The sequence below is a fragment of the Ranitomeya variabilis genome, chromosome 1, assembly GCF_051348905.1.
Source record: "Ranitomeya variabilis isolate aRanVar5 chromosome 1, aRanVar5.hap1, whole genome shotgun sequence".
In the NCBI taxonomy this organism is placed as follows: Eukaryota; Metazoa; Chordata; class Amphibia; order Anura; family Dendrobatidae; genus Ranitomeya; species Ranitomeya variabilis.
Genome location: NC_135232.1, coordinates 819,682,241 through 819,696,920, shown reverse-complemented (window position 1 = coordinate 819,696,920; position 14,680 = coordinate 819,682,241). Strand labels below are relative to the sequence as shown.

The 14,680-nt window shown below is 46.1% G+C and overlaps 1 protein-coding gene across 2 annotated transcripts in view; it reads right to left on the bottom strand.

Moving 5' to 3' along the window:
* UBA6 (ubiquitin like modifier activating enzyme 6) overlaps positions 1-14,680 on the bottom strand; it is a 137,291-nt gene that overhangs the window by 90,087 nt on the left and 32,524 nt on the right. For both annotated transcript variants that reach the window (XM_077274974.1, XM_077274979.1), the window contains exon 11: positions 12,380-12,442. In XM_077274974.1, the coding sequence (XP_077131089.1) occupies positions 12,380-12,442 (63 nt within the window). The remainder of the gene's footprint in view (positions 1-12,379; positions 12,443-14,680) is intronic.

The window sequence follows — 14,680 nt, the reverse complement described above, 5'->3', positions numbered from 1 at the left end:
AAAAGAAATGCAGGCTTACCCGAGGCGGCAGAGGTGCGGTGGCAGAGGTGCGGCGGCATCCCAGCACCTCCTCATCCCAGCACCTCCTCATCCCAGCACCTCTGCCGGTAACCAGTACTGCAACCCTCCCATGGACACCAGGCCGTGGCGTCGCCCACCTAAGCAGGAAGGGACCCTGCTCAGGGGCACGCCGTACCGCATCACCCCACCTCTGCCGACACCATGCCTCCTGTGACCCTGCTCTGCCACCGCCAGCCTTCAGGTAAGATACTGTAAATTCGGACAATAAGACGGACAACCATCTTATAAAAAATCTTTTTTTCTGCAATTTTCACCCCAAATTTGGGGTGCGCCTTATGGTCCGGTGCGTCTTATAGTCCGCGAAATACGGTAATTCTCAGTATTAGTAATGAGCAATTTATCACCTGGATTGCTAGAATCTGGTGGTAGAATATCAGGACCCCATGGATGTATTTAAAATTTATCGTTAACCCCTTCATGACCCAGCCTATTTTGACCTTAATGACCTGGCCATTTTTTGCAATTCTGACCAGTGTCCCTTTATGAGGTAATAACTCAGGAACGCTTCAACGGATCCTAGCGGTTCTGAGAATGTTTTTTCGTGACATATTGGGCTTCATGTTAGTGTTAAATTTAGGTCGATAATTTCTGCGTTTATTTGTGAAAAAAACGGAAATTTGGTGAAAATTTTGAAAATTTCGCAATTTTCACATTTTGAATTTTTATTCTGTTTAACCAGAGAGTTATGTGACACAAAATAGTTAATAAATAACATTTCCCACATGTCTACTTTACATCAGCACAATTTTGGAAACAAATTTTTTTTTTGCTAGGAAGTTATAAGGGTTAAAATTTGACCAGTGATTTCTCATTTTTACAACAAAATTTAACAAAACCATTTTTTTTAGGGACCACCTCACATTTGAAGTCAGTTTGAGGGGTCTATATGGCTGAAAATGCCCAAAAGTGACACCATTCTAAAAACTGCACCCCTCAAGGTGCTCAAAACCACATTCAAGAAGTTTATTATCCCTTCAGGTGTTTCACAGCAGCAGAAGCAACATGGAAGGAAAAAATTAACATTTAAATTTTTAGACACAAAAATGATCTTTTAGCAACAATTTTTTTATTTTCCCAAGGGTAAAAGGAGAAACTGGACCTCGAACGTTGTTGTCCAATTTGTCCTGAATACGCTGATACCTCATATGTGGGGGTAAACCACTGTTTGGGCGCACGGCAGGGCTCAGAAGGGAAGGAGCGCCATTTGACTTTTTGAATGAAAAATTGGCTCCAATCTTTAGCGGACACCATGTCGCGTTTGGAGAGCCCCCGTGTGCCTAAACATTGGAGCTCCCCCACAAATGACCCCAGTTTGAAAACTAGACGCCCCAAGGAACTTATCTAGATGCATAGTGAGCACTTTAACCCCCCAGGTGCTTCACAAATTGATCCGTAAAAATGAAAAGGTACTTTTGTTTTTTTTTTTTTTTTTTTCCACAAAAAATTTCCTTTAGCCTCAATTTTTTCATTTTCACATGGGCAACAGGATAAAATGGATCCTAAAATTTGTTGGGTAATTTCTCCTGAGTACGCCGATACCTCACATGTGGGGGTAAACCACTGTTTGGGCACACGGCAAGGCTCGGAAGGGAAGGCGCGCCATTTGACTTTTTGAATGGAAAATTAGCTCCAATCGTTAGCGGACACCATGTTGCGTTTGGAGAGCCCCTGTGTGCCTAAACACTGGAGCTCCCCCACAAGTGACCCCATTTTGGAAACTAGACCTCCCAAGGAACTATTCTAGATGTGTGGTGAGCACTTTGAACCCCCAAGTGCTTCACAGAAGTTTATAACGCAGAGCCATGAAAATAAAAAATAATTTTTATTTTCTCAAAAATGATTTTTTAGCCCGAAATTTTTTATTTTCCCAAGGGTTACAGGAGAAATTGGACCCCAAAAGTTGTTGTCCAGTTTCTCCTGAGTACGCTGGTACCCCATATGTGGGGGTAAACCACTGTTTGGGCACACGTCGGGACTCGGAAGCACCATTTGACTTTTTCAACGCAAGATTGGCTGGAATTAATGGTGGCACCATGTAGCATTTGGAGACCCCCTGATGTGCCTAAACAGTGGAAACCCCTCAATTCTAACTCCAACACTAACCCCAACACACCCCTAACCCTAATCCCAACCCTAACCACAACCCTAACCCCAACACACCCCTAACCCTAGTCTTAACCCTAATTCCAACCCTAACCCTAAGGCTATGTGCCCACGTTGTGAATTTTTGTGCGGATTTTTCGCACCGTTTTTGAAAAATCTGCAGGTAAAACGCACTGCGCTTTACCTGCGGATTTACCGCAGATTTCCAGTGTTTTTTGTGTGGATTTCACCTGTGGATTCCTATTATGGAGCAGGTGTAAAACACTGCGGAATCCGCACAAAGAATTGACATGCTGCGGAAAATACAACGCAGCGTTTCCGCGCTGTATTTTCCGCACCATGGGCACAGCGGATTTGGTTTTCCATAGGTTTACGTGGTACTGTAAACGTGATGGAAAACTGCTACGAATACGCAGCGACCAATCCTCTGCGGATCCGCAGCCTAATCCGCACCGTGTGCACATAGCCTAATTCTAACCCTAATTCCAACCCTAGCCCTAATTGTAACTCTAACCCTAATTGCAACCCTAACCCCAATTCTAACCCTAATTCTAACCCTAATTCTAACCCTAGCCCTAAGTGCAACCCTAGCCCTAAGTGCAACCCTAGCCCTAAGTGCAACCCTAACTGCAACCCTAACCCTAAGTGCAACCCTAACCCTAAGTGAACCCTAACCCTAAGTGAACCCTAACCCTAAGTGCAACCCCAAGTGCAACCCTAACCCTAAGTGCAACCCTAACCCTAAGTGCAACCCTAACCCTAAGTGCAACCCTAACCCTAAGTGCAACCCTAACCCTAAGTGCAACCCTAACCCTAAGTGCAACCCTAACCGCAACCCTAACCCTAAGTGCAACCCTAACCCTAAGTGCAACCCTAAGTGCAACCCTAACTGCAACCCTAACCCTAAGTGCAACCCTAACCCTAAGTGCAACCCTAACCCTAAGTGCAACCCTAACCCTAAGTGCAACCCTAACCCTAAGTGAACCCTAACCCTAAGTGCAACCCCAAGTGCAACCCTAACCCTAAGTGCAACCCTAACCCTAAGTGCAACCCTAACCGCAACCCTAACCCTAAGTGCAACCCTAACCCTAAGTGCAACCCTAACCCTAAGTGCAACCGTAACCCTAAGTGCAACCGTAACCCTAAGTGAACCCTAACCCTAAGTGCAACCCTAGCCCTAAGTGCAACCCTAGCCCTAAGTGCAACCCTAGCCCTAAGTGCAACCCTAGCCCTAAGTGCAACCCTAACCCTAAGTGCAACCCTAAGTGCAACCCTAACCCCAAGTGCAACCCTAACCCCAAGTGCAACCCTAACCCCAAGTGCAACCCTAACCCTAAGTGCAACCCCAAGTGCAACCCTAACCGCAACCCTAACCCTAAGTGCAACCCTAACCCTAAGTGCAACCCTAACCCTAAGTGCAACCCTAACCCTACCCCTGACCCTACCCCTAACCCTACCCCTAATGGAAAAACAAAAATAAATATAATTTCTGTATTTTATTATTGTCCCTACCTATGGGGGTGATAAAGGGGGGGTTTATTTACAATTTTTTTTTATTTTGATCGCTGTGATAGAACCTATCACAGCGATCAAAATGTACCTGGAAAGAATCTGCCGGCACTGCGCATGCGCCCACCATTTTGGAGGATGGCGGCGCCCACGGAGAAGACCGAGGACACCGGGAGGGACATCAGAGCTCGGTAAGTATGGGGGGGGGGTGCGATCGGAGCACGGGGGGGATAGGAGCACGGGGGGAGCAGACAGGAGGACGGAGGGGAGCATGGGACATGACAGGACGGAGAGGAGATCGGTGGCGGTGGGGGCAGATCGGGGTCTCCAGCCGTGGCAGATGCTATTGCAGCATCGGCTATGGCTGGATTGTAATATTTCACCAATTTTCATAGGTGAAATATTACAGATTGCTCTGATTGGCTGTTGAAAGTGAAACAGCCAATCAGAGCGATCGTAGCCACGGGGGGGGGGGGGCTAAAGTACCATTCCCCCTGTCCCTGTAGGTCGGGTGAAATTGGAGTTAACCCTTTCACCTGGCCTGCAGGGACGCGATCATTCTGTGACACAGCATATGCGTCACAGGTCGGATTGGCACAGACTTTCATGAGGCATACGCTGTGTCACAGGTCGGGAAGGGGTTGAAGATTATTATTTTTATTCTTTATTTATATAGCCGTTATTATTCACTTAATTGATTTAGGGATTAAATCAGACTTTGCTGTTTTTTTTGCAAAAAAAAAAACAAAACAAAAAAAGGGAGCCAGGACTAAAGTAAAAGCATTATAAAAAACCTGCAATAAAAATCCTAAAATACAGATGAGGACAAATCGTTGGATGAGCCACTGTAAACACCCCAATAGTATGAAAATTATCAGTCATTTCTCTCTCTTTTTTTTTGCAGTTTGAATACCAAAACTTACACCAAAAGTGGAGCCAAACACAGAATGCTTTTTTACCAACGACTCGGTGATCTTGCAAGCCTTAGGGTACTGTCACACAGTGGCACTTTGATCGCTCCGACGGCACGATCCGTGACGTTGCAGCGTCGCTTGACATAGTTGCGATGTAGAAGTCATACGGGACATTGGGAATATAATGCACACCTTTGTTACACGCTGCGATCATGCCCCCACAGCGGGACACTTGACGACGAAATAAAGTTTCAAACGATCTGCTACGACGTACGATTCTCAGCGGGGTCCCTGATCGCAGTAGCGTGTCAGACACAGCGATATCTTAACTATATCCCTGGAACGTCACGGATCGTGCCGTTGTAGCGACCAAAGTGCCACTGTGTGACAGTACCCTTACTAGGGTACTGTAATAGACTATACAACAGATCAAAATCTAGATTTGCCCAATCTACCATTTCTTTTTGGAGTGTGAATCAAATAAAAAAAAGAAAAGAAAAAAGCGTAGTTACTCACCGATAACGGTGTTTCTCAGAGCCCACGACAGCACTACCAGAGAGGGGATCCGCCCTTCAGGGACAGGAAACCTACAGGATAAAAGGGCGGTACCTCTTCCCTGCATCAGTTTTGTTTACAGAGCATCGGAGGTCCTCCAGGTTAGTCACAACAACAAAAAATATACAACTTTATCATATTGCTTAACAAGTGAACACCGTGTCCGTGTCGCGTATAAAAAAACCCACATTTTATGCAAAAGAATGTGCTCAACGCACACGTGAGGGTGGAATAAGCAGGTGCTGTCATGGGCTCTGAGAAATACCGTTATCGGTGAGTAACTACGCTTTACTCAGTCGCCCATGACAGCACTACCAGAGAGAATTGCAGAGATTAATGCTTAGGGAGGGACCACAGCCTGCAGAACCCTTCTTCCGAAGGTTAAGTCAGATGAAGAGGCTAGGTCTAAGCGGTAGTGTCTAAAAAAGGTTGAAGGTGATGACCACGTGGCTGCCTTACAAATTTGATCTAATGGTACCTCCTTTCGGCCCAGGAGGTCGCCATAGCCCTTGTAGAGTGGGCCTTCAGACCCTCTGGAACTGTGTTCCCGGTGGACGAGTACGCCAGGGCTATCGCATCTGTTATCCACCGTGCTATAGTGCCTTTGGAAGCCCTGAGTCCTTTCCTGAAGAGACCCTTCCTTCTTATGCTGCTGGGTGGTTTTAATATATTGAACTAGACACCTTCTCACATTTAGTGTGTGGAATTTTTCTTCTTTCTTATTTCTAGGGTCTGGACAAAAGGAAGGAAGGATTAGTTCCTTAGACCTATGGAATGTGGACGCAATTTTTGGTAGATAGGCAGGGTCTGTTTTTAGTACAACCTTGTCATCCAGGATTTGTGTAAAGGGAGGGTTTGCAGACAAGGCTTGGAGATCACTTTTTCTGCGGGCCGATGTCAGGGCTATCAGGAGGGCCGTTTTAAGTGATAGAATCCTAAGGGGTACTGATTCTATAGGCTCAAATGGGGATTCCGTTAAAGCTGACAAGCCTAAGTTTAAATCCCAGGTTGGTAATCTATGTATAGTTACAGGTTTAGACCTTGCGGCTGCTCTGACAAACCGTATTACCCAAGAGTTGGCCGCTATGTTTTCACAGTACAATGCTCCTAGAGCTGCTATCTGTACTTTTAAGGTACTTACTTGAAAGGCCTAGGTCTAACCCCTTTTGTAGAAATTCTAATATTTCAGCAACTGGGACCCCGTCTTGCAACCTTACCCCGGAGGAGGACAAAAATTTGTTCCAGGTTTTGCCATATATTTTTGTGGTCACAGGTTTTCTACTTTTCATTAGTGTAGAAACTAGCTTGTCGGAAAACCCCCTTTCCTTCAATAGTGACCTCTCAAATTCCACGCTGTCAGGTGGAGATTCTCTGACTGAGGGTGGAACACCGGTCCCTGTGACAGGAGGTCCGGAAGATCCGGAAGAACCCAGGGATCGGTGATCGATAGCATCCTTAGCCAGGAGAACCATGCCCTTTTGGGCCAGAAGGGGGCTATTAGGATGAGCCTGGATCTGTCCTGTCTGATTTTCCGCAGGACTGCTGGAATGAGGATAGTGGGAGGAAATGCATATGCAAGTCTGTGTCCAGGGAATCGTAAATGCATCTACAGCCTGAGGGTTCCCCCTGGGATCAAGGGAGCAAAAGGTTTCCACCTTTCTGTTGTGTATGTTTGCGAAGAGGTCTATTACAGGGATTGCCCACAGCTCTATAATTTTGTTGAAGATGTCCTGATTTAGAGACCATTCCCCTTGCTTTAGTTGGGTACGACTCAGGAAGTCCGTTTTCTGGTTCTCTACACCTTTTATATGTAGGGCCGATAGGGATAGAAAGTTGTTTTGTACCAAGCTGAAAATTTCGGAGGTGATTTTCATTAATGTTTGAGACCTGCTCCCTCCTTGGTGGTTTAAGTAGGCTACTACTACTCTGTTGTCCGAAAATATTCGGACATGATGCCCTTGTAATTTGTCTAGGAAGAATATTAATGCATGACTCACTGCCCTCAGTTCTTTTTGGTTTGAGGAAGCCCCGAGTTCCTGACTTGTCCATACCCCCTGAGTGACTCTGTTGTCCAGATGAGCCCCCCCACCCTGTGGGACTTGCGTCTGTGGTAACTATCTGAGACACCTCTATCAGCCAGGGAATCCCTTTTGATAGGTTTGCTGGGATTTAACCACCAAGTTAGGGAATGAATAGTAGGTAAACTTAGAGTCTTACGACCCTCTAACCGTCCCCTTAGCAAATTCTGGTTCCTTAAAATGTCCCACTGGAGCGGTCTCGTGTGGAGCTGTGCCCACTGAACTGCTGGAAGGCAAGCAGATAGGGACCCCAGTAACGACATCACCTTTCTCAGAGACATGGATGGGTTTGAGCAAGCTTCCGACACTAGATGTATTATCTTTTGTCTTTTTTAGACTGGGAGGCAACATTCTTGAGAACTTGAGTCCAAAGTAAGACCCAAAAATTCCTGAACCCTGGTTGGTTCTAGTTTTGATTTTTGAAGGTTCACCAGCCAGCCTAATTTTTTTTAGAGTGTCTATCACTCTGTCGCATTGCTGACGGCAGAGTTGGGCCGAGTTGCTCACAATCAGAAAGTCGTCCAAATATGGAACAATCAAGATGTCTTCCTCTCTTAGATGTGCCATCATCTCTGCTATCAATTTGGTGGAGATGCGAGGTGCAATTGATATGCCAAAGGGAAGAGCTCAGTATTGGTACTCCCTTATCTGTCCTTTTATGACTACTGCCAGTCTTAGGAATTTTTGAGAGTTCTTGTGGATGGGGACGTGATAATAAGCGTTGCTGAGTTCTAGAACTATCATAAAACAGTTTGGAAACAAGTTTTTATTGTTGATTTTATTGACTCAATTTTGAATCTCTGGTTCTTTACATAAGTATTTAACTTCCGTAAGTTTATTATAGTCCGGAAGGTCCTGTCCGGCTTGGGAACCAGGAATAATGGGGAGTAAAATCCCTTTCCTCTCTCCAGAGGGGGGACTTCCTGGATGACAGCTTTGTCTATCAGTTTCAAAATTTGTAGTTCTAGAGTTTCTTGTTGTTTTGTTGTTGAGGAGAGGACCTCAGCGGTGTTACCACATAGTTCCGGGGGGGGGGGGGGAAATAAAAATTCTATTCGAAGCCCTGCTCCTATTAAATTTAGTATCCAAGGGCTGGTCGAGATTTTCTCCCAGGCCGGGAGGAATTGAGACAATCTCCCTCCCACCCTGGGGGAGACGTCACTTGGGGGGGGGGGTTTGTTTCTATCCCGTGAGGAATTACCGAAAAGGAACCCCCTGTCTCTTCTTTTCCCATCATCCCATCGGTTTTGTTCCCTTGGTGGTCTTTTCCTAAAAAACTTACTATTCCGAAAGGGCTGCTTAGTAAACGTTGGGGCCAGGTTGGGGAACCCTTTCTTTTAGTTACCTGCTTTCTGCAGGATATCGTCCAGAGTCTCTCCAAACAGAAACTTGCCCTCACATGGGATTGAACAAAGTTTTTGCTTGGTTTGTAAACCACCTGGCCAGCTCTTTAGCCATAAGGTTCTACGCGCTGCATTCGAAAGAAGAGCAGATTTAGATGCTAGTTTAATTGAGTCGGCCGATGAATCTGCCAGAAATGCCGCGGCTCCTCTAATCATAGGGATAGACTCTAAAATTTTATTTCTGGGCACCCCATCCCTTAGCTGTTTTTCTAAGTTATCAACCCAGAACATTAAGGATCGTGACGTGCAAGCAGCTGCTATGGCTGGTCTTAAACATCCCCCTGCCACTCCCAGGCCCCTTTAAGAAAAGTATCTGCTCTTTTATCAAGAGGATCTTTCAGGGTTCCCATATCCTCGAATGGTAATGCAAACATTTTTGAGGCCTTAGCTACCGCAACGTCGAGTTTGGGGGCTTTATCCCACGAAGTAGAAGCCTTCTCTTCAAAGGGATATTTCCTTTTTATCGAGGGAACCGATGTGTTCTTCCTCTCTGGCTTTTCCCACTCCTTTTTAATTATTAACGCTTGTATGTTTTCATTAAGGGGAAAAACTTTACGCTTTTTTTGGCATAGTCCTCCAAACATGATATCCTGTACTGTTTTGTCAGGACGAGGGTCCAATACCCCCATCGCCGATCTTACTGCCTTTACAAGGGCGTCAACCTCATCTAGGGGGAAGCAATGAAGACCTCCACTCTCATTATCCGAAGAAGAGAAGGAGGAGTCCTGTGTATCTGAGTTTCCACTCTCAGAGCTGGAAGAATCAGAATTCCTATAAGGAATAGGTTCCTACTGACTTTCTTTTCACCTTTAAGGGAGTTAAACACAGTTTCCACCTCTGATTTAATTACGGATCGTAACTCAGAGGCGAAGTTTGGGGTTTCCTCACAGAGGACTCGTCCTATACAGGAGTCACATAACTTCTTATCCCAAGATTGCGGTAAAGCTTTTTCGCACAAGGGGCAGGTTCTGTGTTTTGTTTTTCCCGTTCTCTTCCTTGCCTAAGATAAATGGAGAAGAGGGACCCCAATTACAAAAAATGAGCTTTCACGAAGATCACTCACCAATCTGACGCAGCCACAGGTACCGGTTCTGGAGGAGGGGTAGGATCCTGAAGTGTGAGATCCGTAGATGGTGGCTGGTTCACCACGCTGGAGTTCTGGCTATGCTGCGTGGAATGGCTACCAGACCGAGAACTCCGGGTGCCAGCAGAAGTTCGTTTCTTCTGTGCGTCCGGCTTCGGTCGCTGGTGGTGGCGCTGCTGCTGCTGTGGCGGCGGCTGGATCTGCTGATCGCCGTCTTCCATGGTACTACCTTGGGACGGCATGCAGCAAGGAGCTTCCATGTCCACCTTCTTTTTAAAGCTGGCGCTTATTATCAGCCCCGCCCTCTGTGGCTGCATTATTGAGGAAGCGTTCGTCATTTTTTTTTTTTTTTTTTTAAACTCTACTGCGCATGCGCGCGCAGTCAGGGACCCGGAAATGAAGAAATCTGGTTCCGGGGCAGCACCATCTTGGTGCACCTCACTCACTGCGCCGCCCCCGAACCGGAAGTCCTCTCACCACATCCGGTGCGGCACCATCTTGGAATGCAGGTGCCCTGTACGCGGCAGAATGCCGGGAGCCCCTAACTCCTATCCGGAGTGGCGGCTGCGCTTCCCCCCGCTCACGCTCCGGACCCATCGGTCGTAGCCGTGGCAGCCTCGGACACCGCACCATCCGTGGCAGGGGACCCCCAGCTGCCAGAACTCGGACTGGCCGGCTCCGGATTCCTCAGTCGGTCTTCAGGTTCCGGTCTTCTTTAGCAGGTACCGTTCTAGAAGGTTCCCCGTCAGGGACAGGAAACCAAACTGATGCAGGGGAGAGGTACCGCCCTTTTATCCTGTAGGTTTCCTGTCCCTGAAGGGCGGATCCCCTCTCTCTGGTAGTGCTGTCATGGGCGACTGAGAAAAAACACTTGACGCAATACAGTGGCTCAGTGGCTAACACATGTAGCCTTGCAGTACTGAGGTACTGGGTTCAAATCTACCACGGGCAAAATTTTTAAGGAGTCAGTATGTATGCCTCGTTTTTGCTTGGGTTTTTACAGGTTATCTCCTACACTCCAAAGTCATTTATAAAGAATTTAGATTGTGAGCCCCAATGGGGACAGTAACGACAATGTCTGTAAAGTGGTGTAGAATAATGATGAGCGAATGTGCTAGGATACATTGTTATCTGAGCATGCTTCATGTGCTAACAGAATGTCTTCGAAGTACTAGTAAAATATGTTCAAGTCTGTTCGACAGCTGCAACACATCCGGAGCTGGGACTCGCAAATTATTCGAGCACGCTTAAGACACTCGGTTAGCACATGAGCATGCTCAGATAAATTATCCGAGTATGTTCGCTCATTACTACTGTAGCATTAATGGCGCTTTATAAGTAAAATACATAAAAGCTCTAATGTACTGTATATACTCGAGTATAAGACGACCCGAGAAAAAGCTGAGACCCCTAATTTTGCAACAAAAAACTGGGAAAACTTATTGACTCAAGTATAAGCCTAGGGTGGAAAATGCACCAGCTACCAGCAAATGTCAAAAATAAAAATAGATACCAATAAAAGTAAAATTGAGACATCAGTAGGTTAAGTGTTTTTGAATATCCATATTGAATCAGGAGCCCCATATAATGCTCCATACAGCTCATGATGGGCCCCATAAGATGCTCCATGCAAAATGCGCCCCATATAATGCTCCATAATATTTATGATGGGCCCCATAAGATGCTCCATATTAAAAATATGCCCCATATAATGCTGCACAAATGTTGATTATGGCCCCATAAGCTGCTCCATACAGACATTTGCCCCATATAATGCTCCACGAATGTTGATTATGGCCCCATAAGATGCTCCATAGACTATTATGCCCCATATAATGCTGCACAAATGCGGATTATGGCCCCATAAGATGCTCTATATAAAAAAAAAGTGCCACATATAATGCTACATACAGTTCATTATGGCCCCATAAGATGCTCCATATAAAACTATGCCACATGTAATGCTGCTGCAATAAAAAAAAATAAAATGAAAAAAATGACATACTCACCTCTCGTTGCTGCCCGCTGCTCCTCAGAGTCCAGTCTCTCTGCAGTGACTGTTCAGGCAGAGGGCGGCGCGCACACTAAAACATCATCACGCCCTCTGACCTGAACAGTCACTGCAGAGGACGCGGAAGACGGAGCGGCGGTGGAACGAGGAAAGGTGAATATGAAATGCTCGCCTGCTCCCGGCACGGTCCCTGGCAGCTTCTCCTGGACAGATGGTCTCCGGGAGCCGGTAGTTTCATCCTCTCTTCAGCAGTCACTGGTACCGCTCATTACAGTAATGAATATGCAGCTCCACCCCTATGGGAGTGGAGTCCATATTCATTACTTTAACGAGCGGTACCACGTGACCGCTGAACAGAGGAAGAGCTGCGGGCGCCGGAGACCATGGGACATGCAGGGACCGTGACAGAAGCAGGTGAGTACGTGACAGTCGTCGCTCCCCCTCACCCGCCGACCATGACTCGAGTATAAGCCGACAGGGGCACTTTCAGCCCAAAAAAATGGTCTGAAAAGCTCAGCTTATACTCGAGTATACACAATATATAAACTCAGAGAAGGAAATATTGAGGAACACCGTATGCTTCTCATTATGACATTAGACTTTATACAATATATTTCTAATAGCATTCTCATTTTATTTACCTCAAGTTTGCTGAAATCTGCAATCAGATATTTTGGGTCCATTAACTGTTTTTCTAGTCTTTCCTATAAAAAAAAAAAAAAAAAAAAGGAAAAAAAAAAAAGTTTTCTATTAAGAACAGTGAAGGTTATGTTCTGCTGCTAAATATAAGCGGAGGAGGAAGCATCATTCAGTAAGGGAATATTTGCAATATACCGAATCTTTTATTGGGAATTCGTGGGATGATGCAATTTAGGAAAGTCCTTCAGCCAATTTTAGCGAGAAAGTTATTTATAAAAGAAAAAAAAAAAAAAAAAAAAGAGAGAGGTTTGGTGCAGTGTTAGCCAGTTGGAACATTAATGCTCTCAGTGTGAAAAACAAGAGTCTTGTAGTTATAATACCTTTTAAAAGGGAACCTGTCACCCCCAAAATCGATGATGAGCTAAGCCCACCGGCATCAGGGGCTTATAAGCCCCCGATGTATCCTGAAAGATGAGAAAAAGAGGTTAGATTATACTCACCCAGGGGCGGTCCCGCTGCGGTTTGGTCCGATGGGCGTCGCAGTCCGGGGACTCCCATCTGCTTATGATCACGTCCTCTTCACGCTGCGGCTCCGGCGCAGGCGTACTTTGTCTGCCCTGTTGAGGGCAGAGCAAAGTATTGCAGTGCGCAGGGAGCGAGAAAGGTCAGAGACCCGGCGCCTGCACACTGCAGTACTTTGTCTGTTGAGGGCAGACAAAGTACGCCTGCGCCGGAGCCGCAGCGTGAAGACAAGAAGAGGACGTCATCGTAAGAAGATGGGAGGCCCTGGACCACGACACCCACCGCAGCGGGACCGCCCCTGGGTGAGTATAATCTAACCTATTTTTCTCATCTTTCAGGATACATCGGGGGCTTACCTACAGCATTACAGAATGCTGTAGATAAGCCCCTGATGCTGGTGGGCTTAGCTCATCTTCTATTTTGGGGGTGACAGGTTCCCTTTAATGGCTAACAAAAATAAAATAAATGATGTTACAAAGCAAGCTTTCAGGATTTCTTAGGACCCATCCTCCGGTATTGTATAACAAAGTTTGTAACATCATTATTTTATTTTTGCTAGCCATTAAAATGTACCATAACTAGAGTTGAGCGAATTTCTTCTTGTCCCCGCTTATTCGGCAAGCTATAGTGCTTACTCAATAACCTGCAGAGGGAACCCCGGATACACGGAGCGCGCCGGCTGATCGGCACCACAGCTGCATGTGTCGCGGCTGTGTGACAGTCACAACACATTTATGGATAGCCCAACACACAGGCTCTCCATGCATGAGCTGTGAGTGACACAGCTGCGACACATGCAGCCTCGGTGCCGATCAGCTGGAGCGCTCCATGTATCTGGGTTCCATCTGCAGCTTATTTGGCAAGCGCTATAGCTTGCCGAATAAGCGGGGACCTGAAGAAATTCGCTCAACTCTAATCATAGCTACAAGATTATCTTGTTTTTCACACTGAGAGCATAGTTATATATAAGGAACATATACAGTATACTATATTTACATTGTTCTGTACATAACCAATATTATACATTTGTGGAATGGGAGCTCATTAGCTAGTAAACATCTCTGCTGTTTCCCTCCAACTGCTACCAAGTATTGCTTATTTCTTTATGACATGATCAGCGGTCATTGAATTGATTTTCGCCTTCACTCCTTGGCTGTGCTTACACGTTGCAGTCATGCTGCGTCTTTTAACCTCCTCAGCCCTGTGCGGTTGCGATCTTTCCACCGTTTCCCAATGCAAATCACCTATCTTTGGAAGAAAACAGCTGCTTAACCTGCAAAACCGTGTGGTTGAACGCAATTAATAACCATGTTTTGTAGGCGAAACAGTGTTTCCCTAAGTAATTGTGCAGGTAAACAGAGGAAACACTGCAGTGGCACAGGGCTGTTGTGGCTAAAAGCCGCAGCATGGCGCGTGTACGTGTGCGCATGCACGTGTATGTGGCCTACTACATCTACTTTTTTCTATTCTCCAAAAACCTCTCTTACCCTAAGAATAGAAGGGGATGTCTGGCCTTAGGGTACAAATCTGCAGTCGCTCTACTTGAGTGCAGACTTCTGAATTCTCATAGCACGCTGTGAGGTTTCTCTGGTGCCAGGAGTGGGCAGTCATGTGAGCGCTATTTGCACATTTCACAACCAACTACACTCAATACACTAATATTGGAGCAAGATCACGCACATCTAATCGGCACGTGACCGTATGTATGCAAATTACATATTTGCAATCACGAGCTCTCTGACGGCAATGGACAATCTGCTTAGCGAACAGTGTCATAACTG